At 35.3% G+C, this 27,743-nt stretch overlaps 1 protein-coding gene, 1 long non-coding RNA gene and 1 pseudogene across 3 annotated transcripts; 1 reads left to right on the forward strand and 2 right to left on the reverse strand.

Annotated features, from left to right (window-relative positions):
* Positions 1-574: 574 nt before the first annotated feature.
* On the forward strand, positions 575-25,187 carry LOC145006525 (uncharacterized). 2 transcript variants are annotated; one of them, XR_013662933.1, is made up of 3 exons: positions 575-722; positions 24,316-24,392; positions 25,012-25,187. It is a non-coding gene; the product is annotated as an uncharacterized LOC145006525 (long non-coding RNA). The 2 variants fall into 2 exon arrangements; XR_013662932.1 differs by lacking the exons at positions 24,316-24,392; positions 25,012-25,187 and adding exons at positions 1,173-1,382; positions 1,658-1,723.
* LOC145006849 (putative carboxylesterase 8) lies at positions 18,820-19,965 on the reverse strand. Its single transcript, XM_078965884.1, has one exon. It carries the CDS (start codon positions 19,924-19,926, stop codon positions 18,925-18,927), a length of 1,002 nt encoding a protein of 333 aa, XP_078822010.1. The 5' UTR covers positions 19,927-19,965; the 3' UTR covers positions 18,820-18,924.
* Positions 25,188-25,809: 622 nt separating the features above from the next.
* LOC145006086 (putative carboxylesterase 8 pseudogene) lies at positions 25,810-26,978 on the reverse strand (annotated as a pseudogene).
* Between the last annotated feature and the right edge of the window lie 765 nt (positions 26,979-27,743).

Consider the following 27,743-nt stretch of genomic DNA (forward strand, 5'->3'; position numbering starts at 1 on the left):
ATATTATACTTATTCTAGTAAAATCTTTTTATTGCATTATTATGATAAAGGTTGTTGCAACATCTCGGTTTGTTATACTAGTTATTATATAATCGGGGGAATGTTTAGAAGAACGTGTATTACTCATGGGTACTAGTTATTAAGTTTAGATAGTTATATATGATAATCAAATTGAAATTTATTGGATTGTTAAATCGAAAAAAAAAAAAAAAAAAGGATAAATGTGATGTACTTTTTCAGGTCGATTTATATTCACGAACAATACATCTTAGAGCGAGTTTTATGTGGTTGCTTAGAAATAGTGTAGGATTTATGTATGTTCGCTGTTAAAAAAAATGATTGTTTATACATTATTTCTTTATATTATTGATATCATATAGTAAACAATTAATATAATTATAACATAGCAATATATCTAAATATCAAATTATTAATTATTGATAATCAGATCGATTCCAGATTAGAAGATTTATTAAATAAGTTGGGCCTGTACTTAATTTTATTTGGCCCATAATGTTAGAATAGAATTCTTAAGACACGAAGCTTTTCCAAAGAGCAGAGACGACTACACAATGCTACGCGGAATTTGAAATATTTCAGACACACACTCTCATTACACGAGCGGAATTGCTTCTCTTCTTTGTCACTAGCTACGCTTATAGCTCTGATAATCTCCCACAATTCCGGCATCTCATTTTGCAACTTCTGGCCCTTTCACACTGGTATGTTAAACTCTTCTATTCTTATCAACTAATCGCTTCTTTCTAGCTCTAGCATATAGTCGTGATTTGGCGACTTTAGTTTTAAATCGATGTAGTTAGCGAGACTATTGAAATTATTGTGTTAGTATTGATCAGAATTGTGATATTTCTGCCTATATTCTATTTCAACGATGGTTAATTGTTACATTTTCTGTAGTCCTTGTGATTTAGGGCGATTTTTTCGACAATATAATGAAAAATTGACAGCACCTGGTTTGGTTTGCTTATTTTTTAGTCTTAGATTTCCTTTTCTATCTCCCTCCTACTGCTATTGCCTATTGGTGTGTGAATTTACAATGTCTATGGCTTATTTTCAAGAAAACTGTTGGTGATTTAATATCATCAATTTTAAGTGTAATAGGATTAAATTTATTGACCAAAAGAGATCTTGTTGAATATTGAACAAGTTAGGATGATGTAGGAGTGCACTCTTGTTCAAGTTTTCAAGATTCAAAATACACTGTTATTTAGGGGTGAAGCCCCTAAATGAACGGGGGTTCAGGGGCAGCGCCCCTGGGAGTGGGGTCCAACCTAGCGGGGTCCAAGCAGCAAATCCCCTGGCTCGTCGAAAATCCGATTTTTAGAAAGTCAACCATTTTCCCTAAGATTTGTTTATGACAGGTTTGTTAGTTTTTTATGACAGTTCGTAACTGTATTGTGACAGTTTTTAGATAAGAATCATATAGTTGTTTTTGTTCATTTTCTAATATAATTTTGAAGAGCATTTCACATACATTCTCTGATTTCGTATCTCTAAATTTCATCCAATTGAGTATTCGATATGTGCCATTGAAATACTTCAATTTGATAGTGAATTACGAATTTCAGAGAATCCAAGCAATCTGTTCATCCATTATTTCTAATAAAAACAAACTTAATTACTGTAAATTTTGCAGGATTGTTAAGTGGCAAGACTTGTGTTAGACTTCAAGCTGCTTAGGGAAAATATCTAATTAAGTGTGTTTTACAAAAAAAAAAAAAAAAAAAAAAATGTCCAAGATAGGACTGTAGGTGGTTCTATGGTTTATAGATTTATCATTTCGACCTGCTCTGATCATTTACAATGCATTAAGTTCATTGTTTTCTATGTCTTTCTTCGAGGGATGTAAATCATTAGTGTGTTCCATGCAAGTTTATGTTTATAAATAACACTTAGAGGTTTCATGTTCTTGTTATTGGCAAATAAAACATATTAACTATGTTTATTTACATTGAATAGTTAGTGTGCGAATGCTTTTCCTTTGCGATATGTAATACAAATTACATGTCCAGTGATTGGTAATTGATATATATTATGGATACGTTTTTATCTTGAGGTATAGAAAAAGCATTTAGGTAACTAGGTTTGTTTGATATATTTGTTACTACTCTATTCATTTCTACTACAGTATGTTGACTAAGTTATTGTAAGTAATATTGAGATTTAGTTGCTCTGTACATGTTGCAACTACCTACGATGACATTGTCATCCATATCAAAATCGAAATGAAGAAAACAAAAGGTGAAACAAAAGGAAAGGAATTGGTTAGAGCTCCCATATGATGTAATGCCTAATATTCTATAGAGAGTTGGTTTTTTTGACAAACTTAAGAATGTGCAAAAAGTCTGTACGAGTTGGCATACAATCTGCAAGGACCCTGTCATGTGGAGAGTTATAGATCATTCGTTTATATACGACATCTTGCCCGAACGCCATCTTGTAACACAATTGTTGAAGGTCATCACTAGCCCGATGGAGCTTAATAGAGTTTATTCCCTTATAAAAAATGTTATAATGTTTTAGAATGATCTAGAATATTCTAGAATATAATGAAAGCCTATGGAATATTCTAGAACATACAAGAAGACTCAAGAATATTATAGAATGAGATGAATGACACTAGAATGTTATGGAACGTTATAGAAGACCATGGAAGACACAAGAATGTCCTAGACTTATCTAAGAAATTATAGAACATTCTAGAAACATATATAAGCAAGTAATAGATATAGATTATGGTAGAAGATTCTAGAATAGTCATGAACGTATATAGCTTGTAGGAAGATCTAGAAACTTCCTATAAGGAGGTGGAAACACCTATAAAAAAGTGTGCAACTCATTTTCTTCAAAACAATCCTAACATCCAAGTATCCAAGAAAAGCCTCAAAGAAAGTAAAGGGTAGTAGTCTCTAAAATTGTAAATTCTTCTTAGGCGTCTTAATAAAAGTATTATTATTTCTCATATAAAGAGTTGTGTTCAATAATCTGGTATCAGAGCAAGGTATCTTGATAGTGAGAATGAGTGATTCTCTTTGTATCATGAGTAGTTTGTGACTCTGCAAGTTTAGTGTCACACCCCCAAACCAAGGATGGCGGAAACGTCTGGGGGTGGAGGACTTCATGTATAGTATCACAACAACGTGTATAATAGTGCTCAAAGTAAAAACAACCACCATATATATAATTGCAAAAGTTACACCAAAGTATATGTTTACATGTTTCAAAAGCAATTACATTATGATGACAAAATAATTTGTTGACGGTTTAGCGTCCCATCCTCAAAGCGATGAAGTTTTCCTGTTTCACTGATTTCCTGAGAATACAAGTAGTTTTAAAAGAGTGTCAACACAAAGGTTGGTGAGTTCATAAGAGTTTTGTTTGAAGTAGAAACCGTTTTTCCTTGTAAAATCGATTTAGTTTGATTTCCAGAAAATCCAATATTTTCTTAGTTAAGTATGAATAGAAATAATCCTACATGATGCTGTAATGAACCCTAGAGTAATCCGTAGAGTTCCTCTATAATCGTCCAACATATAAAGTTATATAAGGCTTAACTTAGATAAAACGTTGAATATAGTGGGTCTGCCCTAGGTCCACAACCCAACGAGGAACAGGAGATGAGGCGGGCACCACCAATTCTAGGCCAATCAAGACTAAATTCTTATATGACTCAACATATACGCTCAGCGACTATAGTTGAAGTCTAACAATTTTAGAGGATGTGTAGTTTTAATATCATAATAGCTTTGTATAGAGACCCGACACTTTGTATTTGTACCCATAGAGATAAAAGGTGATTTTAAATCGACATAAAACTCATTTAGGTTTTAAAAATAAAATCCCGTAAACTTATGGATTGTTCCCTATGTGAGCCGTTATAATCATACTATGACTATGTGAACCTGCCACGACGTTCTCAGTGTCGCGAAAAATGAAATGACATTTGTCACCCGTAGACCTGCAGGTCCAACTGTAGCTAGCAGCAAGGTGTGGGGTGTCAATCCCAATATAGATCTATATACAAGTATCACGTTCTCCCTCAAGGAGATTCTGATTATAACTACCAGGAATTATATCCCGCACTCGGACGTACGGGGAGATAGAGAGATAGAGATCGAAAAAAATAGAGAAACTCACAATATAGGATAACAAGTTTACGATAATTGTGTGTGAATATAAATATTTCTTGTATGAATGTACCTTTCTTGTACGAGTGCGTAGAGTGATGTATCATAAACTATACCTATTATAGTTTATCTAAAATGTATGTACTATGTATGAACCCTTTTTATGGAAATGTAACTAGTGTTGTGAATTTATCAAAACATAGATTAACTTTCGTGAAATGTGTGCGAATAGAAATCTTTCTTGTATGAATGTACCCTTCTTGTACGAGTGCGTAGAGTGATATATCATAAACTATACCTGTTATAGTTTATCTAAAATGTTTGTAATATGTATGAATTCTTTTATGAAAATATATTAGTATTGTGAATTTATCAAACTATACCTCTTATAGTCTAATAATACGTGTTCCAAAATGAATGAATAATATTTAATATTTAATATGAATGTCTTAATTCCAGTTCATAATGATAAACTAACATGGAAACACATTCAAATATTAGAACTTATGATTATACACTTTGCTCAACATAATACAAAGTGTTATGATATTTACATGCTGTTGGCTAACTTTAGCCATTCTGCCCTGTATTTGGAAAAATCATAGAAAAATCATACGAAGTCGAAAACTAGATCCGTAAATTTTGAGAGTTCACAAAATGTGTCTAGTTTGCTCATAAATTTTATCTCAATTTATAATGACCTCTAACTTGGGTGAAAAAGTCCAAAATCACAGACTGGTCCGGATTGTTGTTTGAAATGATAGGCAGTTTTGTAAAAATCACCATAAATTGTAGAAAAATCGTATGGAGATGTGCAAGTAGCCATTTTAAAGCTAAAAACTCGAACTATTTGCACCTTGTACAGTTTTGAAAACAAAAATGTTTAAGATGCCCAAGACAGTCCGTGAATGGAGTTGAACTTTTCTGATGAAGGCTGTTAGAAAAATCTAGTTATATTCTTAGTGTTTTAACTTGTATTCCCCCCCTGAAAACTTGAGAAATCATGAAAATGTAGGGGTATGAACTCACCTTGAGTGATTTCAGTAGATGATTGTTTGAAGAATGGAAGTGTTTAATTCAAGAACACTTGGAGATGCCTTGAAGGTTTTCGAGAATCTAACATCATAGTTAGGGAGTTTGTGTAAGCAACCAAAGATTTGAGTAGAATGAAGTGAAATAATAATAGGGAGGATGAATTTTTACTTACTAAGTGTGGAAGAACACTTGAATCCAGCCTTGGATCTCGAAAATTTGTGTAGAAGAGTTTGAGAGAAAAAGTGATGTTTGTTACTTAGTGGAATGCGAGAAATGAGAGAAAATGAGGAGTGTGGTTGATTGTTCCAGCTCAAAAACGTGGGAGTGAGTGAAATTTGAGTGTAAGGGAACATTGAAGTGACATAGGTAAGGTGGGGAGGTATGGCTGGTCATAGAGTGGGTGTGGGGTGGTTGCTTGTGACTTTGATTTTTTTTTATTTTTTTTTTTTTTATTTTTTTTTAACTTGCAAGGCACAATGGAATATATTACTCCTATAAAGGAAATTGACTCAATCAAGGACGATTTCACAATTAAAGTTCGGATCATACGCCTTTGGACTCAAAAGTCAAGAACAATGTCTTATAATTGTCTATATGTGTGTATCTCTTTAAAAATTCTGCAATTTCATCATTTTATGACCCCCATTTGCGAAGTTGAGTCTTTATTTCCAAAAATGCGAAACTCCAGGGATAATATTTGAAATCTTCTGTTTTCTTCCCCAATTCGCATTCTACTGTGAAATACTTCGCATCTTCATTCTTACACCCTTCGCATCCCTTCGCATTAATCACCTTCGCATTTTCATTCTTACACCCTTCGCATCCCTTCGCATTAATCACCTTCGCATTTTCATTCTTACACCCTTCGCATCCCTTCGCATTAATCACCTTCGCATTTTCATTCTTACACCCTTCGCATCCCTTCGCATTAATCACCTTCGCATTTTCATTCTTACACCCTTCGCATCCCTTCGCATTAATCACCTTCGCATTTTCATTCTTACACCCTTCGCATCCCTTCGCATTTTAACCTAATTAATCAAATGCGATTCACAAAATTTTTCATTCCAGATGCGAACACAGTTTAGTTCTTGAACTCTAAACTTGCGAAATCAAAATTTTCATATGTTGAACCCATATGCGAATATTAACCCAATTGACTTCAAATTGATTCATAGATGCGAACACTCGATTGTTTTACTTTCGCAAAATGAGCATCAACAACTCCACAATCGAGTTTTTAAATTCTTGCAACCAACAATTTCATAGTCCTTGACTTCGCGTTTTTCTTCATGAATCATCCCTCAATCATCAATCCAATTGCGAATCAAAAACTCATATGTTCTTGCTTTATCGATTCATCGACCTAATACACAAGGTTTAATAGAGTTGACCGGCTTGACTTGATGACTTGACTTGACTCAAGATTGACGATTGTCACAAATTGACCCGAATATGACGGTTGTCACATCATCCCCCCGTTAAAGGGAATTTCGTCCCGAAATTTGCACTTCGAATGGGGATCCAGGAATTTAGAGGAAAGATGGGGATGACTTTTCGTAGTACAAGAATTTGATTACGGCGAGGAATAACTCGCCCGATGTCACATGATTACTACTATGCATGCTTTAATCGATGCTAGATTTATCATATAAAGAAATTCGGGATTTAAATGTCGATGTTAGAAACACGTACTGATATTTGCGGGCAGTTCCGGAGTGGTTTCTCCCTCGGTGATTGCAAACACCCTCCCGCCACCACCAGCATCTCTTGTTCTTGGGCATTCCCTTTTAAAGTGTCCCGTTTCTCCACACTCGTAACAGGTTGGGCTTGTTCCAGAGCCGGGTACCTGGTTGATAGGTCGTGCTGGTGCCTTACAGAAACGAGCAGGGTGCCCCTCTCTGTCGCAGTTGTTGCAATGCAACTTTCGGCAAGCCCCAGTGTGATGGAAGTTACACTTGTTGCATTTTGGAAGTGTTCCTACGTATGGTTTCATGGGAGTTGGTGTGGTGAGGGTTGTGGCAGCATGAACAGCAAGGATCTGTTGCTTCTTAGCGAGGCCTTGGGTTGATTGATCTTTCTTGTTGTCACAAAACTTTCTTTCGTTGTTCCCTCCTCTTGCTTGGGTATGGGTGGTTGCCATAGTGTCATGGTGGGCATGATGGTCAATGAGTTGTTGTGCTAACTCCTTGGCGCTGTCGAAGGTAGTTGGTCTTGAGGCGAGCACGCTATCTTGAATTTCGGGGGACAATCCCCAGAGGTAACGCTCCAACTTTTTGTCTTCCGGGGTGACCATAGCGGGACAAAGGAGTGCTAGATCACAAAATCGGTTGGTGTAAGTTGTAAGGTCGGAGCCTGCCATTCGGAGATTCCATAGCTCTTGCTCCAGCTTTTGCACTTCACCTCTTGGGCAATATTCCTTCAACATCATCTTCTTTAGGTCCTCCCAACTTAACGAGTTAGCCACTGCAAGCGTAAGCGACTTAACTTTGCCGTTCCACCAAGTGAGAGCTCTTCCGATGAAGGTGAATGTCGCGTACTTGACTTTGCTCGCTTCGGGGCAAGCACAAATCTCAAAGATTGCTTCGGTCCTTTCGAACCATTGAATTAGTGCGAGGACACCCCCTCTTCCATCAAAGGAATCGGGTTTGCCATTTGTGAAGTCCTTGTAAGTGCATTCCCTTGTGCGTCCTGCACTATCCCCGTGGTTAGGGTTTGTGGCTCCAGATCTAGCACCACCATTGCTATTTGTGCCAATTTGTGACATTGCAGCTACCACGGCTGCTGTCACTGCAGCTTGGAACATTTCAGGATCAAACTGGGGAGGTGGCGTTGGAGGTGGTGGCGTTGTGCTGCCCGAAGGTCTGGGTCTTTTCCTTGGTGGCATCGTTCTGTCATGAGTTTGTAAAAAGGAAAACTGATCAGATGGTAAGTTCCTACTAGTAAAGACAAGTCAGTTGTTATAGAATTTGATTTTTCCTGCGTTATTCTTCGATTTAAGAATTCCTTATATATAATTCATAAAGGAAGTCCATATTAATGAACTTCACGAGTTAGTGGGTTTTGTGGTCTCTCTTAGATTTTTCGCGAGTGTGCTCAAGGCGATTGGTGCGGATCGCATGTATTCTCGTTATTTGCATCAACCTCTGCGATACTATGGAGAGTTGTTCTACCCTGAATCTCGTTTCGGGCAACTCTATAGACTAGGATTGGAAAAAATTTATCTGCTGAGTTTCCTTCGTTTATGTTGTAGAAGCTTCGTTCTCTATTAAACGACATATGTTGGTCTTGTTCCTTGCATCCAGGTTTCCAAGCACTCTACCCAAGGAGGCATCGGGCCTTGAAAGCCGGTCAAGGGTTGGGATTCGGAACAAGAGTCATCGGGGTTAAGTTCTCCACTTCAGGGTCGGAGTCAGAACCATCAGCATAGCCTTCAGCTTGGTGACCATCTACAGGGGTTGGGTAATCATTCTCTGGCTCCTCTCCGAGCCATTTGGTATTGTAGTGGTTAGGGTAGTACGGGTCGTCGTGTGGGTGGAATCCAGCCATGATATCTTCGCGAGAAATGGGGATATAAGAAATGATTACGCAAACGTACTAATTTGCTAATTATACGATGATCTTTATCAGGTACTTCAACAAATTGTTTAGTGCATACTAATTATATGTATTCGGGACAGGATAGACCTTCGAATAAGCGACCCTAACTCTAAATCCCCAATCCAACGAGAACAGGAAGTAGAGCAAAGATCCACAGATTCTAAGTCTATGACGTCCTGGATACATAAAATTTTAATGTATCCACTAAGCAACTATTGACCTATTGATAAAGATCTATTTAGTTCTTGCAGATGTAATTTTTAATAATGCCAAAATACCCCTATGGTATTCCATTGTGGTAGTGTTGGTAAGTTTTTAGACTTGTTGCCACATCACAACCATTCTTGGGCATATGCTAATCACTCCTCGGACCAGCATAGTTGATCAGGCTATGCTATTCCCAAGACTGATCATACATCCCCAGGCTTAACTGTGATATCCAACAATCATTACTTTTGTTTTGTCCTAAAATGATGCTGACCTTAGTATGTATGCATGCATGTATACTTTTAACAAAAGTTATTTATTCTTAAAGGTATAGTGGTTTTGAAATCTTAAAATCAGAGACCTTAGTCCCAATGCATTTATAGTTTGTATATCTTAGGTGGTTCGATATACTTAGTTCACTATAAACAATGCTCTGATACCAATCTGTCACACCCCCAAACCAAGGATGGCGGAAACGTCTGGGGGTGGAGGACTTCATGTATAGTATCACAACAACGTGTATAATAGTGCTCAAAGTAAAAACAACCACCATATATATAATTGCAAAAGTTACACCAAAGTATATGTTTACATGTTTCAAAAGCAATTACATTATGATGACAAAATAATTTGTTGACGGTTTAGCGTCCCATCCTCAAAGCGATGAAGTTTTCCTGTTTCACTGATTTCCTGAGAATACAAGTAGTTTTAAAAGAGTGTCAACACAAAGGTTGGTGAGTTCATAAGAGTTTTGTTTGAAGTAGAAACCGTTTTTCCTTGTAAAATCGATTTAGTTTGATTTCCAGAAAATCCAATATTTTCTTAGTTAAGTATGAATAGAAATAATCCTACATGATGCTGTAATGAACCCTAGAGTAATCCGTAGAGTTCCTCTATAATCGTCCAACATATAAAGTTATATAAGGCTTAACTTAGATAAAACGTTGAATATAGTGGGTCTGCCCTAGGTCCACAACCCAACGAGGAACAGGAGATGAGGCGGGCACCACCAATTCTAGGCCAATCAAGACTAAATTCTTATATGACTCAACATATACGCTCAGCGACTATAGTTGAAGTCTAACAATTTTAGAGGATGTGTAGTTTTAATATCATAATAGCTTTGTATAGAGACCCGACACTTTGTATTTGTACCCATAGAGATAAAAGGTGATTTTAAATCGACATAAAACTCATTTAGGTTTTAAAAATAAAATCCCGTAAACTTATGGATTGTTCCCTATGTGAGCCGTTATAATCATACTATGACTATGTGAACCTGCCACGACGTTCTCAGTGTCGCGAAAAATGAAATGACATTTGTCACCCGTAGACCTGCAGGTCCAACTGTAGCTAGCAGCAAGGTGTGGGGTGTCAATCCCAATATAGATCTATATACAAGTATCACGTTCTCCCTCAAGGAGATTCTGATTATAACTACCAGGAATTATATCCCGCACTCGGACGTACGGGGAGATAGAGAGATAGAGATCGAAAAAAATAGAGAAACTCACAATATAGGATAACAAGTTTACGATAATTGTGTGTGAATATAAATATTTCTTGTATGAATGTACCTTTCTTGTACGAGTGCGTAGAGTGATGTATCATAAACTATACCTATTATAGTTTATCTAAAATGTATGTACTATGTATGAACCCTTTTTATGGAAATGTAACTAGTGTTGTGAATTTATCAAAACATAGATTAACTTTCGTGAAATGTGTGCGAATAGAAATCTTTCTTGTATGAATGTACCCTTCTTGTACGAGTGCGTAGAGTGATATATCATAAACTATACCTGTTATAGTTTATCTAAAATGTTTGTAATATGTATGAATTCTTTTATGAAAATATATTAGTATTGTGAATTTATCAAACTATACCTCTTATAGTCTAATAATACGTGTTCCAAAATGAATGAATAATATTTAATATTTAATATGAATGTCTTAATTCCAGTTCATAATGATAAACTAACATGGAAACACATTCAAATATTAGAACTTATGATTATACACTTTGCTCAACATAATACAAAGTGTTATGATATTTACATGCTGTTGGCTAACTTTAGCCATTCTGCCCTGTATTTGGAAAAATCATAGAAAAATCATACGAAGTCGAAAACTAGATCCGTAAATTTTGAGAGTTCAAAAAATGTGTCTAGTTTGCTCATAAATTTTATCTCAATTTATAATGACCTCTAACTTGGGTGAAAAAGTCCAAAATCACAGACTGGTCCGGATTGTTGTTTGAAATGATAGGCAGTTTTGTAAAAATCACCATAAATTGTAGAAAAATCGTATGGAGATGTGCAAGTAGCCATTTTAAAGCTAAAAACTCGAACTATTTGCACCTTGTACAGTTTTGAAAACAAAAATGTTTAAGATGCCCAAGACAGTCCGTGAATGGAGTTGAACTTTTCTGATGAAGGCTGTTAGAAAAATCTAGTTATATTCTTAGTGTTTTAACTTGTATTCCCCCCCTTAAAACTTGAGAAATCATGAAAATGTAGGGGTATGAACTCACCTTGAGTGATTTCAGTAGATGATTGTTTGAAGAATGGAAGTGTTTAATTCAAGAACACTTGGAGATGCCTTGAAGGTTTTCGAGAATCTAACATCATAGTTAGGGAGTTTGTGTAAGCAACCAAAGATTTGAGTAGAATGAAGTGAAATAATAATAGGGAGGATGAATTTTTACTTACTAAGTGTGGAAGAACACTTGAATCCAGCCTTGGATCTCGAAAATTTGTGTAGAAGAGTTTGAGAGAAAAAGTGATGTTTGTTACTTAGTGGAATGAGAGAAATGAGAGAAAATGAGGAGTGTGGTTGATTGTTCCAGCTCAAAAACGTGGGAGTGAGTGAAATTTGAGTGTAAGGGAACATTGAAGTGACATAGGTAAGGTGGGGAGGTATGGCTGGTCATAGAGTGGGTGTGGGGTGGTTGCTTGTGACTTTGATTTTTTTTTTTTATTTTTTTTTTTTTTATTTTTTTTTAACTTGCAAGGCACAATGGAATATATTACTCCTATAAAGGAAATTGACTCAATCAAGGACGATTTCACAATTAAAGTTCGGATCATACGCCTTTGGACTCAAAAGTCAAGAACAATGTCTTATAATTGTCTATATGTGTGTATCTCTTTAAAAATTCTGCAATTTCATCATTTTATGACCCCCATTTGCGAAGTTGAGTCTTTATTTCCAAAAATGCGAAACTCCAGGGACAATATTTGAAATCTTCTGTTTTCTTCCCCAATTCGCATTCTACTGTGAAATACTTCGCATCTTCATTCTTACACCCTTCGCATCCCTTCGCATTAATCACCTTCGCATTTTCATTCTTACACCCTTCGCATCCCTTCGCATTAATCACCTTCGCATTTTCATTCTTACACCCTTCGCATCCCTTCGCATTAATCACCTTCGCATTTTCATTCTTACACCCTTCGCATCCCTTCGCATTAATCACCTTCGCATTTTCATTCTTACACCCTTCGCATCCCTTCGCATTAATCACCTTCGCATTTTCATTCTTACACCCTTCGCATCCCTTCGCATTTTAACCTAATTAATCAAATGCGATTCACAAAATTTTTCATTCCAGATGCGAACACAGTTTAGTTCTTGAACTCTAAACTTGCGAAATCAAAATTTTCATATGTTGAACCCATATGCGAATATTAACCCAATTGACTTCAAATTGATTCATAGATGCGAACACTCGATTGTTTTACTTTCGCAAAATGAGCATCAACAACTCCACAATCGAGTTTTTAAATTCTTGCAACCAACAATTTCATAGTCCTTGACTTCGCGTTTTTCTTCATGAATCATCCCTCAATCATCAATCCAATTGCGAATCAAAAACTCATATGTTCTTGCTTTATCGATTCATCGACCTAATACACAAGGTTTAATAGAGTTGACCGGCTTGACTTGATGACTTGACTTGACTCAAGATTGACGATTGTCACAAATTGACCCGAATATGACGGTTGTCACATTTAGTGTTGAAACTAGCTTGTTTGGTAGTACCGAGGTACTACCAACACGATAGGTGATCTCCATGTTGTCAGAGGAATCAAGAAACTCAACAAAAAAAAAACTACAGAACATGGGAAACATGTATGAAGTCATACTTACAACGACAAGATTTATGGGGGGGGGGGGGTGGAAGCAAAACTATACCATCAGAGGAAGATGTTAATGACGCTCTGCACAAATGGAAAATCAAAGCAGGCAAAGCAATGTTAGGCTTGAAGACTACAAACGAAGAAGGGATGTTGGAGTATATTCGGGAAGAGAACACACCGAAAGAAGCATGGGGCACGCTTGTGACACTTTTCTCAAAGAAGAATGATACGAGACTACAACTTCTGGAGAACGATTTTTTATCAATCTCACAACGTGACATGATGATTGCTCAGTATTTTCATAAGGTCAAGTCGATATATCGGGAGACTACTGAACTAGATCTACAATCGGTCATTGCAGAAGCTCGAATGAAGAGGAACATCATCCATAGACTGATGCCAGAATATAAAAGCTTTGTTACTGTTGTACAAGGGTGGCCCGTTAAACCATCACTTGTAGAGTTTAAGAATTTGCTAGCCATCCAAGAAGCTATGGCTAAGAAAATGGGAGGCATTACGCTGAAGAGTGAAGATGATGCACTTTATACAAGTAAAGGTCGGAGGAATTTCAAGTCATCTTTTAAAGAAGGATACAAAAATACTGACAAAGGGTTTTTAGGGGAGTATCTCAAAAGACTAAAAATAAGAGTTTTTAGGGGAGGAGGTTCAAAGGAAAGTACAACAATTATGGAAAGTGGGGCGACATGTCCAAGGGTTGCTGATTAAAGAAAAAAAAATTGAAAGCAATTTGATGACTTCTAAAAATGAAGTGGATGATGAATGGGATGCCAAGGCACTATATGCCATAGGAGAGAATATGACTAAAAGAGGAAGGATAAAGTTCGAGGAGGCTAGGGCAAATGGAGGATACACCAAGGCATTAGTTGATACTCGTGCATCTTATAATTTCCTTACTGAAGATGAAGCTAGGAAGTTGGGTATTAAATATACCAAAAATCCAGGTTGGTTCAATGTCATCAACTCTTTAAAGAATATTATCATTAGTGTTGTATTTGGAGTACACCTTAAGATACCAGAATGGGAAGACACCATAGACTTGACAGTGGTACATATGGATAACTATTGCGTGGTATTGGGAATGGATTTATTAGATATTGTACGACCCTAGTCATTTGAGAGAGATGATACTAGCTGTATCACTAAGGGTTTAACAATTCATATTATACCCTTGAAGAGAAATAGGATTGAGTCTCGAATCCTATCAACCATACAAGTCGAAAAAGGTATCAAGAATAGTGAGACAAAGTTTATGACAACCTTGAAAGAGGAAGTTGTTCCCTCGAAGATGGACTTTCCAAAGGAGAATGAGAACATGACGTCTAAAAGTTGAATCTTAGACGAAAAGTAGAAGATGTGATGGAGAAATTGAAGGTGAATAAGAAGAAAAGTAAATTAATTTGTTAGAGAAAAGTAGAATCTCTCAACCAAGCAACACTAAATGAGATGATCAGATCAATAAGGGATCATGTCATAACATGTTAATATTGCGGGAATTTTCCAAGGCTTGTGAAAGGACAACCTACATGCTTACAAGTTTTCCAAAGGGAGGGATAATAAAACAAAAGGCAACCATGAATGTCATTGTCAACTACAGAAACAATATACGAAGTAACGGCTGCAACAACTGGGGAAAAACAAAGCATGTGGAAGAGAAAAAGTTTTTAAGGAAGAAGTTAATATGAGACATATCAAGACGACTTATCAAGTACTATATGGAGTTCACAAAGGCTTTAGCACTGAAAAGTGTGAGGGCTTTAATTTTCAGCTCAACATGGTACAACAAATAGGGGCTATTGTTGAGAGAGAGAGAGAGATGGGGGGAGGGGAGTGTGTTGAAGGTCATCATTAGCCCGATGGAGATTTATAGAGTTTATTCCTGTATAAAAAATGTTATAATATTCTAGAATAATCTAGAATATTCTAGAACATAATGAAAGCCTATGGAATATTCTAGAACATATAAGAAGACTTAAGAATATTATAGAATGAGATGGAGGACACTAGAATGTTACGGAACATTATAGAAGATTATAGAAGAAACAAGAATGTCCTAGACTTATCTAGGAAATTATAGAACATTCTAGAAACATATATAAGCATGTTATAGATATAGATTATGGTAGAAGATTCTAGAATAGTAATGAACGTATATAGCTTATAGGAAGATCTAGAAACTTCCTATAGGGATGTGGAAACATCTATAAATAGGTGTGTAACTAATTTCCTCCAAAACAATCCCAACATCCAAGTATCCAAGGAACGCCTCCAAGAAAGCAAAGTATAGTAGTCTATGAAATTGTAAGTTCTTATTAAGTGACTTAGTAAAAGTATTGTTGTTTCTCATATAAAGAGTCGTGTTCAACAACAGCTACATGAGATGTGTAAACATGTTATGGATAGAAGCCAAGGCCAATTAGTTGATATCACTATTATGGAATTTGGTGATAATGAGCTTCTTCGGTATGCTGCTGATAGGTATGTTAGCTTATTGAAAGTTATTGTGCATTCATGCTTTTGTATGTTAATCGGTTTTGTTGCTTAAAAAAATAGATCAAGTCAGCTAAGGTCTTTTGGAATCTCATTTTGTTACAATGATGCATATGAAAGTTGGACCAGAGCTTTGAGGAAGTTTGCATTGTTAGAGGAACTGAGTATCTACATAACAAATATCCCGAAAGAAGCTATTGAAACTGATGGATGTTATTACCCCTTACTAAAAACAATGAAATTGAATGACACCCCATTGAGATATGGGGAACACCCAATGACTCGTAATGAGATAGCAATAACTATAAGAGTGAACTTACTCGAGTTAAGAGACCTTGAACTATTGGAAACAATCTCACAAATATTGGGTTGGACGTGATTCTTGAGGGATGTCATCACCTTGAATCACTTGACTTATGTATGTGCATGTACATTGGTCTTGAGGAAGGAGAGTCAATCCGGAAAAATGTTTGGAGATGATAAAATGTGTAAAACTACCCAAAGATTCTCTTCAAGGATGTGTGTGTGTGTGTGTGTGTGTGTGTGTATATATATATATATGGAATTTTTACCCGACTATGATGCATGTATCCGAGTCTGGTTTGGACTGATGCTTGATGAGGATTTACCAAACTCTGATGAGTTGAAGGAGCCGCTATTGTACATGTTATGATAATCTTTTTGGCAGTGTTACAGTTTTTAATACCATTCTTTTAAAAGATATAATTTTGATATTGAATAATCTGATAGGTTTTGTTTGGTAAGATATAAAATGGAATTTTGAATTCCATTCTTTTATAATATATATATATATATATATATATATATATATATATATATATATATATATATATATATATATATATATATATATAGAGAGAGAGAGAGAGAGAGAGAAAGAAAGAAAGAAAGAAAGAGAAAGTTAGCTTCAAATATGGATTGACAATATTTGGTATGTACTTAACCCGGTTGTGCATGGTCCTTTTGGGTTGCCTTCAACAAAGCAACTTGATAAGATGATTTATGGAGAAAGAGGATTAATTATGATTTATTAATATATTATATGAATAATATATTAAAGGAAAAATCATATTGTTTAATTAATATTAGTCAAGAATTAATTAAGAATTAGTTTTGTGACTAAAAGACATTAATTAAACTTAGGGGACTGGAATTGTAATTATAAGATAGTTGCAATTGGGCTATGGATCACCTTGGAACATAGGTTGGACGAATTCTATGGGAAGCCCATAAAGAAATCGTCCAAGGGTTGTTCTAAAGGGAATCCATGGGCTGCTTAGGGCCTAAGCAGTCAAATTAGGGTTTCCTAGGTGATAACCCTAATTTCCTCACTATATAAGGACCTATATAGCCCCAAAAACGTGTGGAACTCCCTTGGAAGAACCCTAGGTCATTTTTGGTGCTCCTCCTCCTTCTCATAAGTCATTCTCGTGCTTGTGGTGTTTGTAAGCCATTAGAGGATTGACCCATGTGACTCTAAGCTCCAAAGACAAGGAGATTCAAGCCATTGAAGAAGAGGTAATCATCTAGATCTATATTTTTATGTCTATTTTGAAATATATCACTAGATCTAGGGTTTATAAGTCTTGGATGAATTGCATGTACAATAGAGAAACCTAGATCCAAGCTTTAGGGTTTGCATGAGCACATAGGATGTTCTTTTGTATAAAACCCATCAGTTTGATAATATGAATACGTTCAATCTTACATAACTATTGTTATTATCACACATTCTTATTAATTAAATCGTCTATAAGGTTATTATAGACTTTTCATTAATATTCTCATTGTGTCAGAATGTTTATTGAGTCATATTCTCTAAGAATGAAAATGAGTGAAAAACGATGCGTGAGAATAAACTTGAATAAGAATTAGTAAGAATGAATGAAAATAACGATATTTGTGTGAGATTGAACGTATTCACATTACTAAACAACTTATTCTCTAATTAATTCTTATAAAATAACATTATCCACACGTCCGCGCAATAGTTGTTCATCGACATTATAACTTAGCCATATATATTTGTCATTTTTTTGAAAAGTAACTCATCTAATATGACCAAAATTTTCTTATATCGATTCTTTTAAATTATTATTATTTTTTAATATTTATTAAACTCTTATCTGTTCAAATCTATATATTTTTCTTGAATTTCCACATTATATATATATATATATATATATATATATATATATATATATATATATATATATATATATATATATATATATATATATATATACCCTAATAAATAAAGATAATTTGGTCAAATATCAACTTCTTATTATATTTGGCACATGTTATTTTCTTTGAATTTTAAAATTATTTTTTTTCCACTTATCATTTTTGTTTTTTTTTTTTTTTCATTTTTATTCAACTCCCATCTATTAAATGTCACCTCTTAGTAATGAATGTGAATTAATGTGTATAGTAAACCTTTCACATATATATATATATATATATATATATATATATATATATATATATATATATACCGACGGTTACCCAACGGTTAGCGGTTTCAAAAAACTAATAACCGGAACCGGAACCGCATAAGACAACAAAACTTTGGGAACCGGAACAGTGTAAGGCGGTTCCGGTTTCAGAACCGGCGGTTCCATGGCAGTTCCGGTTCCTAAAACGGGTACTCTGTTCCGATGGTCACCCCTAATCTTAGCCATCTAAAAACATGTTAATGTGTCTTCCGACAATGTAGTGGGAACCGGCTATGTGGAAGGGGACCTAATAAATGAGATTTACCAGAAAAGTCTCAAAACTATTAGACATTAGTGAACAAAAAATTGAATTCAAGGTAAAACCGTACAAAAATGTCAAACTTTAAGGTTTTCATGTAAAAGCCCTTGAAAGAATATGAAACATTCATTGGGTGATAGATCTTATAAGTTATAATGCTCATGTTTCCGATCCGCTGGCGAGAAAGTTGGGCTTGGAAACATTGGGTCACGGGTTGCCACAAGACTTTAGGCCATGGGTTGCATAATCTCATTCACCCAAATGCACAAAAAAACTACTCCACTCCATTCACTATCTATCCGAATGTCCTCCAGCAAGTTTCCAATTGTAATGCCCTCATAATTTGTTCTCTGTTGTGCAACGATCAATTATACCTATCAGTATATCACCAACACGTGTAATTTCACTTTTAACTTCTTTTATTAATACCCTAAATGATTCTTAATAGTAAATTAGATAATAAAAAAAACACTACAACAAACCAACATGCAAATATCAACATATAATCATAAAGTTGATCTTTTCATATCAAGACCCCAAACGAAACACTTGACATCATCATAAAAGATTTGTGCCTTTTGGGAATCGAAGATTTGTACACCATGGTACCCTTCATCGTCAAATTTCCTTGTCACATGCACCCCAAAAGCCTCCAACATATTAGCAAACTCTTTTTGTCTATCAATTAGTGGGTCTCCATTGTTACCTAAGATCAGACATTTTGGTAAATGTATGATCTTTTCACTTCGAGATCTGTTTAGATCTCGTAATGGATTACAATATTCATGGTCTCGATCACTAGCTTTGGGTAGTGCGAGAGACCACATGAGATCATTAGCCATCAAAGGGACTATACGGTCATTCACCAGTCGAAGTTCTGATTCAGTGCGCTTCACCCCACCAAAAAACGGTTGGTTCATTATGAGCCCTACGATCTTTATTGGATTAAGATCAAGATCAAGGGCACGTAAGCCAGCATTGTATGCTATGTTTCCTCCTGAGCTATCTCCCATCAAGTATACTTTAGAAAAGTCAGCGACCTCAATCAACCGCTCATCACAACCGTTGATCTGTAATGCCTGGTCACGCACCCACAACACCGCCTCCATGGCATCATCATACGCCGCCGGGAGACGGTGTTCAGGAGCAAGGCGGTACTCGACGGAGATCACAATCGCCGGAGACTGGGCGGATATGGCGGCACATGAATTGTGGAAGGGAAAAGAGGTGGCGCTAAAGAGAATAAATCCACCACCGTGGAAGTAGATAATGATCGGGAGTTTTCCGGTGATGGTTGTCGGTGGTGACACAGGGCGGAAGAGGCGGATGAAGGTGGTGTTGCTGGTGTTAAGTGGTATATCTTTGGAGAGAGCGAGTTGGGAATCAGCTGTGAGTTGTGGTGTTGCAGGGGAGGATGGAAGGGGGGCAAGTCGGGTCAATGACCCATCGGGGTTTTGTGTGATTTTTAGGAATTTGTAAGGATCCGACTTGGATTTTGGAACAGCCATGGCCGTAGACACTTTGAAAGTGTGTCTTGTTAATGAGTTTATAATAAAGAGTAGGTGTACCTAATATATAGTAATAAATTAATAATATAATGTTATTAAATAAACGGATTTCAAAGGTTTCATATAATAGATAAAATTGCAAAAATGGTCCCTGTGTATGCATTTTTTTTGAGGTTTTAGTCCAAACCACGCATTTTTTGGATTGATGGTCCTTTTAAGCTAGTTTCATTGCGTTTTTGGTCCCCCTAAATAGTGGAATGACGGTAATACCCTTATATTATTTATTTTTCATTTATTTTTCATTTCTTTCATTTTTTTAAATCTAAATACTTATTTATTTATTTAACTAATTAAAAAAATAAATCTCTCTCTCTCTCTCTCTCTCTCTCTCTCTCCGGGTCATATACCCATTTCTTTCTCCCGTTCCTGATTTCAACGAACAAGAAGAGGTTGTGCTACCTCCAACAATCTGGAGATAGCCACCGCACCACCTGCTAGCCTCCATTCGACTACCAAACTCCACCGTGAACCGCTACATCTCCGCCCACCATAGAACCATTCTAGCCTCACCCCATCTTTTTTCTTTTCTGTTGATCTGAGCAGCCCCAAACAAACCCCAATCCTTGCTCCTTCTTTTCTTTTCGATCATCGTTGTATTGGGAAGATGGAAGCAACAGAGTTGATGTGCTACCACTACTTGTCGTCGTTTCAGCACCCATCAACGTTGTTGTCTCCGACCACCTGTCACCGCCCACATATCCAGATGCAAGTATCCAGTGGGATGACTATAAACCCAAAAGAAACTTGATTTGAGCTGCTGCAAACTCTAAAGTTAGGGTTTCTTAGCGGCTAGGGTTTTTATTTCTGAGGGTTAGGATGTGAGTTTCTTCTCGTCTGTTAAGCCTTTGACGAGGTTGTTACCATCGATTAAGGGGGTCAGCAGAGTAGTGGGTGAAATGGTGAGTGTTTGGTGGTTCTACACGATCAGAGGGAGGCGTAGAATGGAGGGGCTGCGAAGGTGGTGATCGGTAGCCTCCTTTCTTCGTCGGTGGAATAGTGGGTGAGAAATTACCAATTAAATTTGGGATTTATATGTATGTTTGTGTTGAATTTTCTAATCTTCATATGGTTTCTAGATATTCATTTTGTTCATCTTTCTATGTATGTGTATGAATTTGTAAGAGAGACAGATGGTAGGGGTTTACCAATATGATAGATCTAAAGTTTGAATTGTAGCTTTGAAAATTTTGGTTCAAGTTCATGAGATCTAGAAATTTTGGAAATTTTGTTTGAGTTAATCAGATCTGGAAAGTTTGATTTAAGTTCACCAGGAGGAAAAATCGATCTCATGTGTCTGTTAATTTGATATTGTGTATATATGTGTGTTCATCTGATATGATTTACGTGGATATGGAGGTGGTGGATTGTAATGGTGGTGGGTTGTAGTTGTGGCAAATGGTGATCGAACAGTGGTGGCGGCGAAGATGTTCTTGAGTGTTCTAAAGGAAGAAGAAAAAGAATGGTAAGAAGATGGGTCTAGGATGGATAACATGAGAGAGAGAGAGAGAGAGAGATTTTTATTTTTTTAATTAGTTAAATAAATAAATAGTATTTAGATTTAAAAAATATGAAAGAAATGAAAAATAAATGAAAAATAAATAACATAAGGGTATTACCGTCATTCCACTATTTAGGGGGACCAAAAACGCAATGAAACTAGTTCAAAAGGACCATCAATCCAAAAAAGTCGTGGTTTGGACTAAAACCCCAAAAAAATGTATACCACAGGGACCATTTTTGCAATTTTGTCTATATAATATAACACAAATTGACCAATTCATATATATATCGAAATTATCATCCCTGCATAATGTATGGTTTCTTTAGAAGGCCAAAATGATTTGGTTAAGTATTTTATTTTGGGATTTTCTAATATGTGCTCTAAGGGCACATATAAAAAGTATTAATTATGAAAAATACTACCATAATTAAATATTAAATGCATTATTTATAGAAGTTATTAATGAATTTTACATTTAAAACCAACAACTTCTTGAAGTATACTTGGAACTTTAAAGATGGCATTTATTTCAACAACATTTACATGTGGCACATGATTGTCATAAAGTGTAAACCAGGACGGAATTAAAACAGAAAACAAAAATATTAAAAATGGAAACCGAATTAATGTAATTAATTAGAGGTAGCATCCGATGTTGCGGAAAATATGTATTTACAATAGGTAACATATAACTACATTAAGATTAATGTTAATTACAAATAATAGTAAAAAAATTTATTTGTAAAAATAAATATTATCTTAAAAAGAAGTTGTATGGTACACATTTGTGTCAGCATCTTTGACGGTTAGACTATCCGGAGTGAGCCATTGACGACGGTATTATGCGCGTTATCGACGTGAACACCACCCCAAGGGTGGCCTGGGGACACGACCGTTGTTGGTCGTGATCCGAACAACGGCTTACCACAGTTCTCTTTGTATATATTTCTTTTCTTTTCATCTCTCTCTTTTAAATGTACAACACATAATACTTTGGGGTAAAGTTATAAAAGTTGATGAAGAGTGGTGATCATTTCCTAAGTGTGGTGGGAAATTGGTAAGCGGTGAAGTGACAACATTTTTGAAATGGTCAAGATATTTGGATGATGGTTTGATGACCGATTTTCGAAAGATGTTTAGGTGGGAGGAATGCCTCTAAAATGATGGCTTCTTCGCTTTTCCTTCTAGTGACAGACAAAGAGTGCTACATTAGTGACATACATCGTGATCCACGTTTGAGTGTGGCAATAACTAAGGGACTATTTGTTTACCACTTAATATCTCTTAATAAAAGATACATATACATATGTAAAATTCAAACTTGTTTTTTTACCTCTTAATTTATTGTCTCAATATGAATAAATGCACTAACGGAAACATATGTAGAAGCCCATCTGAAAAGAAAAAAAAAAAGACAGCCCTAGCCCTAAGTGTTCTATTCATTTCTCTCATCCGTTTCTCTCGCTCTCTACCCTCACCATTAGGGGTGTCATAAAAAACCAAAACCGAATAACCAAACCGAACCAAATGATGTTTGGTTTATTTGGTTTGAGTTATTCGGTTTAACCAAAACAATGAAAATATAACCAAAACCCAAACCGAATAGGTATCCTTATATATATATATATATATATATATATATATATATATATATATATATATATATATATATATATATATATATATATATATATATATATATATATATTAGTTGCTAAGGTTTTCATGACTTTTTTAGTTATTAACAATTATAAAGTTATAGTTGTTCCATATTTTGTACGAAAACCAAAAACAAATTAACAAAATAATCTTTAATCGTACGATTAAAATTATATTGATCTATTTTGAAAACTTGAATATAGTATTTTATATATTAATGTAGTTTCTTTGTTTGGTATATTTTGTTAAGTCCTTTTTTCTTTAAGTTTAATATTTATTTTTACATGCTGAATTTTATTAGATTTAACTGTTAAACCGAACCGAATAAACCGAAACCGGTTAAACCGAATCTTATTTGGTTCGGTTATGGTTATATTTAAAATGTAAAAAAACCAATAAAACCGAACCGTTTTAACCGAAAACCGGAAAACCAAACCGAATAACACCCACCATCGCCATCTCCGAACGTCGCCACCCTCCTCATCGCCATCTCCAACTGTCCCCACAACAAGATTATGTTTCTCTTGTTAGCAAGCAAAAATTCTAAACATAAATATTCTTCATTTATAATCGATTGATTTCTAAAATATATGGGTGGATTTCAGTTGTTTTTTGTGTTCATTTTGTTGAGATGGGTTGATTTTTGAAATATAAGTTGCTGATTTTGTTGATTTCTAAAATATATGTTTATGTACAGTTGAATTTTGTTGCTGAACTTTGGTGATTTTGTGTTTATGTGGTGAAATATATTACTTAAATGTGTTCCTAGTTGCTGATTTGCTCTTTTTTATTGAAAACGTGTTACTAGTTGCTAATATAAGTTGTTGATTTTGTTCATTTGCTGAAATCTGTTGCTGATCCTGTTGTTATGTGTTAAATTGTTGTTGATCTTGCTAATTTTGTTGGTTTATCTGATGTTTTTATGTGAATGTGTATGTATATAAAAAGATTGGTTAAATGCAAGAAATAATAATTAACGTATGTTTATGTTTCTTGAATTTAAACCATTATATTTTAAAAGTAAGATGTTATAATTAGGTATACTTTGAAAAGGCTGCTAATTATAGTATTGTACTTTCAAAGTACAATCCTTTAATAAGAAAAAGGTTAAAAAAGTTGAAAGGATAAAATAGTCTACCACTACTTTCTTTGCTTCAATCTGATGGCAGGTGAGTGAATAAGGTTGGTGAATAGAACTTGATGGTGTTGTGAAGGCTATGGTGATGATGATAAAGTTCAATGACAGGTGGGTGCTTGGTGATTGTATGTTCAAGAATCAAAATGATTCTAAACATTATTTCATGTAAGCCTTGTATGGGGTGCGAAAGTACATAAAACGGAAGTGTGATTTTGTGGATATTGAGTGCCAAAATGATGTGTACTATATGGCACCACTACTTCGATACTATTCCATTTTAATACTGACTTTCTATGTGCAACAAACATATTCTAGGCTATAAAACATTAAAACTTGAGCTAAAGTGTAACAAAACTGGAGGTCCTTGAGCCTAACATGTAGCTAACACGACAAAGTAAATATAGGAAAAGGAAAATCAGCTAAATTAAAGTTTATACAAGAGAGCTATGAGCTATGAGTTTTTAAAACTAAAAAACATTATGCACAAATTCTAATTAAAAAAAAAAAAAAAAAACCATATCTAGAAAATTTAAGCTTTCAAGTAACTTTGTTGAGGACGATGCAACTGAGGCTATATTTATCCAAATTTGTTGATTATTGAGCCTAACATATAAATAATACATAGAAAAAGATGCATGAAGAAGAAGTTCCCCAAGTTGAGGAAAACTTTACGCATGTCTAGTAAAAAAAAAAAAAAAACTAAAATCTGGAAATTTTATATTTTCAGGTGCCCATGTTTAAGACTATGTAACTCGGGGAATACATCTCTAATTCAATTGATTCTTTGAGTCTAACATGTAGCCAAGTCAAATAAGAAGTTGCAAGAAGAAGAATCAAACCCGCTTCAGATTCAAGTTCATACGAGAGAGTTATGAGTGATTAAAGTTGAAAAAAAAATGCACAAATTCTGGTTCAGTTCCAATAAATTCCTGAACCCGAAGCACCGAGTTTCCAAAGTTTCGAGAACCGTTTTGCTTGATTCGGAGGAACCGACACCGACCCACATGTATGTTTCCGGTACCGGTACAAGTTCGGTACCCATTTTACAAAACACTATTATTATCTTCGATTTCATTCAATTTTTCGGGATTTTGAAATTATACTCACCTGAATCAAGTTAAGTATCAATATATTCTTGATCTCGGCGGTGTTTTAATTCCTTGTTGCTTTGGTCGTAATTGTTCTATAAAACGAGTAAGGTATAGAAACCACAGGGACCAAACGTATGGTTATTTTGATAGTCGTATCATATCACTTTTTGCAAACCAAAAATTCCAATCTTAAAATGCTGTCTTAATTCTTTGATTTTTGGTTGGGAGAGGACAGAAGCTAGAAAGTTGGGATTTTTGGGTTGGAAACCTTGGGTCAAACTTGAATATACTTGTAACAAAATCACCCCAACTACTTTTCAATCTGATTAACACTGTATATTATATATGTTTTTTTTTATGTATGACTTCAGTTCAACTTTTTTTATTAAGAAATAATAAAAGATGATAAAACACCTATTACATAACTATCGATATAAGTACCAAGTGCATATGTTATAATATAATACATTTTGTTTCGTATAATAACAAAAAACTACAATGAAAACAAAATCATTACAAAATAACACCCTCAACTTTCCAATGTTTCCAATGGATCATAAAGCTGACACTTTATCATCAAGAGCCCAAATAAAACTCTTGATATCATCATACAAGACTTGTGCCTTTTGGGGATCGAAGAACTCTACACCATGAAACCCTTCTTCATCAAATTTCTTTATCACGTGCACCCCACGTGCCTCCAACATATTAGCAAACTCCTTTTGTCTATCAACTAGTGGGTCCCCACCATAACCTTTGATTAGGCATTTTGGTAGACGTACAATCTTTTCATTTCGATATCCATTTTGATCATGTGATAGATTACAATATTGATGATCTCTCTCGCTTCCTTTTGGGAGTGAGAGAGACCACATGAGGTCATTCACCACCAAAGGGATAATAGGGTCATTTACTAGTCGAAGTTCTGATTCGGTACGATCGACCCCACCAAAAAAGGGTTCGTTCATTATGAGCCCTATAATCTTTATCGGATCGAGTTCAAGATCAAGTGCACGTAAACCCGCGTTGTACACTATGTTTCCTCCTGCACTACTTCCCATCAAGTAAACTTTAGAAAAGTCAGCGTGGTTTGTCAACCACTCATCAGAACTGTTGATTCTTAAAGCCTGGTCACGAACCCACAACACCGCGTCCACGGCATCGTCATATGCCGCGGGGAGACGGTATTCCGGGGCAAGACGGTACTCAACGGAGATCACGATCGCCTGAGAGTGAGCAGACATGGCAGCACATGAATTGTGGAAGGGCAAAGAGGTGGCGCTAAAGAGGATAAAGCCGCCACCGTGGAAGTAGATAATGATTGGGAGGTTCTTGGTGGTGTTTGTTGGCGGTGACACGGGGAGGAAGAGGCGGATGAAGGTGGCGTTGGTGGTGTTTAGTGGTATGTCTTTGGAGAGAGTGAGTTGGTTATCGGATGTGAGTTCGGGTGTTGCGGGTAAGGTTGGAACCCGGGCAAGTCTGGTTAATGACCCATCCGGGTTTAGTTTGAGTTTAAGGTGCTCGTAAGGATCCGAAATGGATTTTGGATCAGCCATTGTTTGTGGATAAAAGAAAGACATGTTGTCAATATATATAAGCACACCTAGTTAGTGTGAAAGTGTGTGTTTTTATTAACGAAGGTTGAGTAGTTGCCCATAAAATATTTAATGTACGATGTAGACAAGGCATCATGTTGCACTATTAGGCGAGTTGTGGCCACAATGGTTTAAAATGATTAAATGAATACCTTTTAGTACCAATTAAAAAGGGTATTTACGAGCTTTACGTACAAAACGAAATTTTATTTTATTTTTGTGCAAATTTATAACAATTAATATATTAAACGTTATAAAAATAATATCAAAACATGATATTTTAATACTCCGTATTTTTGAATAATCGATTTCAAAAGTTTTATGTATTTTTAGGGATGTTGATTTAGATCAATGTTGTAAAAATCGTTAGGCGGTGATCAGACGGTCGATTAAGATTAAATGACTAATCGGTCTAGGAGATGATTAATCGACGCTTAAACGGAGATCCTTAATTGTAATAAAATTTCTTTTTTAAAAATTAAATATTACATATATCCTAACAAAATAAGTAAATAATCATGAAACTTTGACATATCCAGTCATCTAAATATTTAATTTATCATATATAATAATTTCTAAATTAATTGGGGGATCTTTTAAGTAGTTTTAGTCATCAATCATCAAAATTTAGTCACTAAATATCATAAATTTGATTAATTGATTTTTTTTTTTTTTTTTAAATTTGACTGTCTGGCCTTTTTACTGGCTTATACTACCTACGATCGCCCATTACTGCATAGGTCCTCCTAGAACCGCCTACAACCGTCCATAAC

Source organism: Lactuca saligna, chromosome 7, assembly GCF_052625555.1.
Source record: "Lactuca saligna cultivar CGN05327 chromosome 7, ASM5262555v1, whole genome shotgun sequence".
NCBI classification, from domain to species: Eukaryota; Viridiplantae; Streptophyta; class Magnoliopsida; order Asterales; family Asteraceae; genus Lactuca; species Lactuca saligna.

Coding starts and splice junctions, on each gene's coding strand:
- LOC145006849 (XM_078965884.1), bottom strand. CDS start 19,926: ATGGCTGTTCCAAAATCCAAGTCGGATCCTTACAAATTCCTAAAAATC.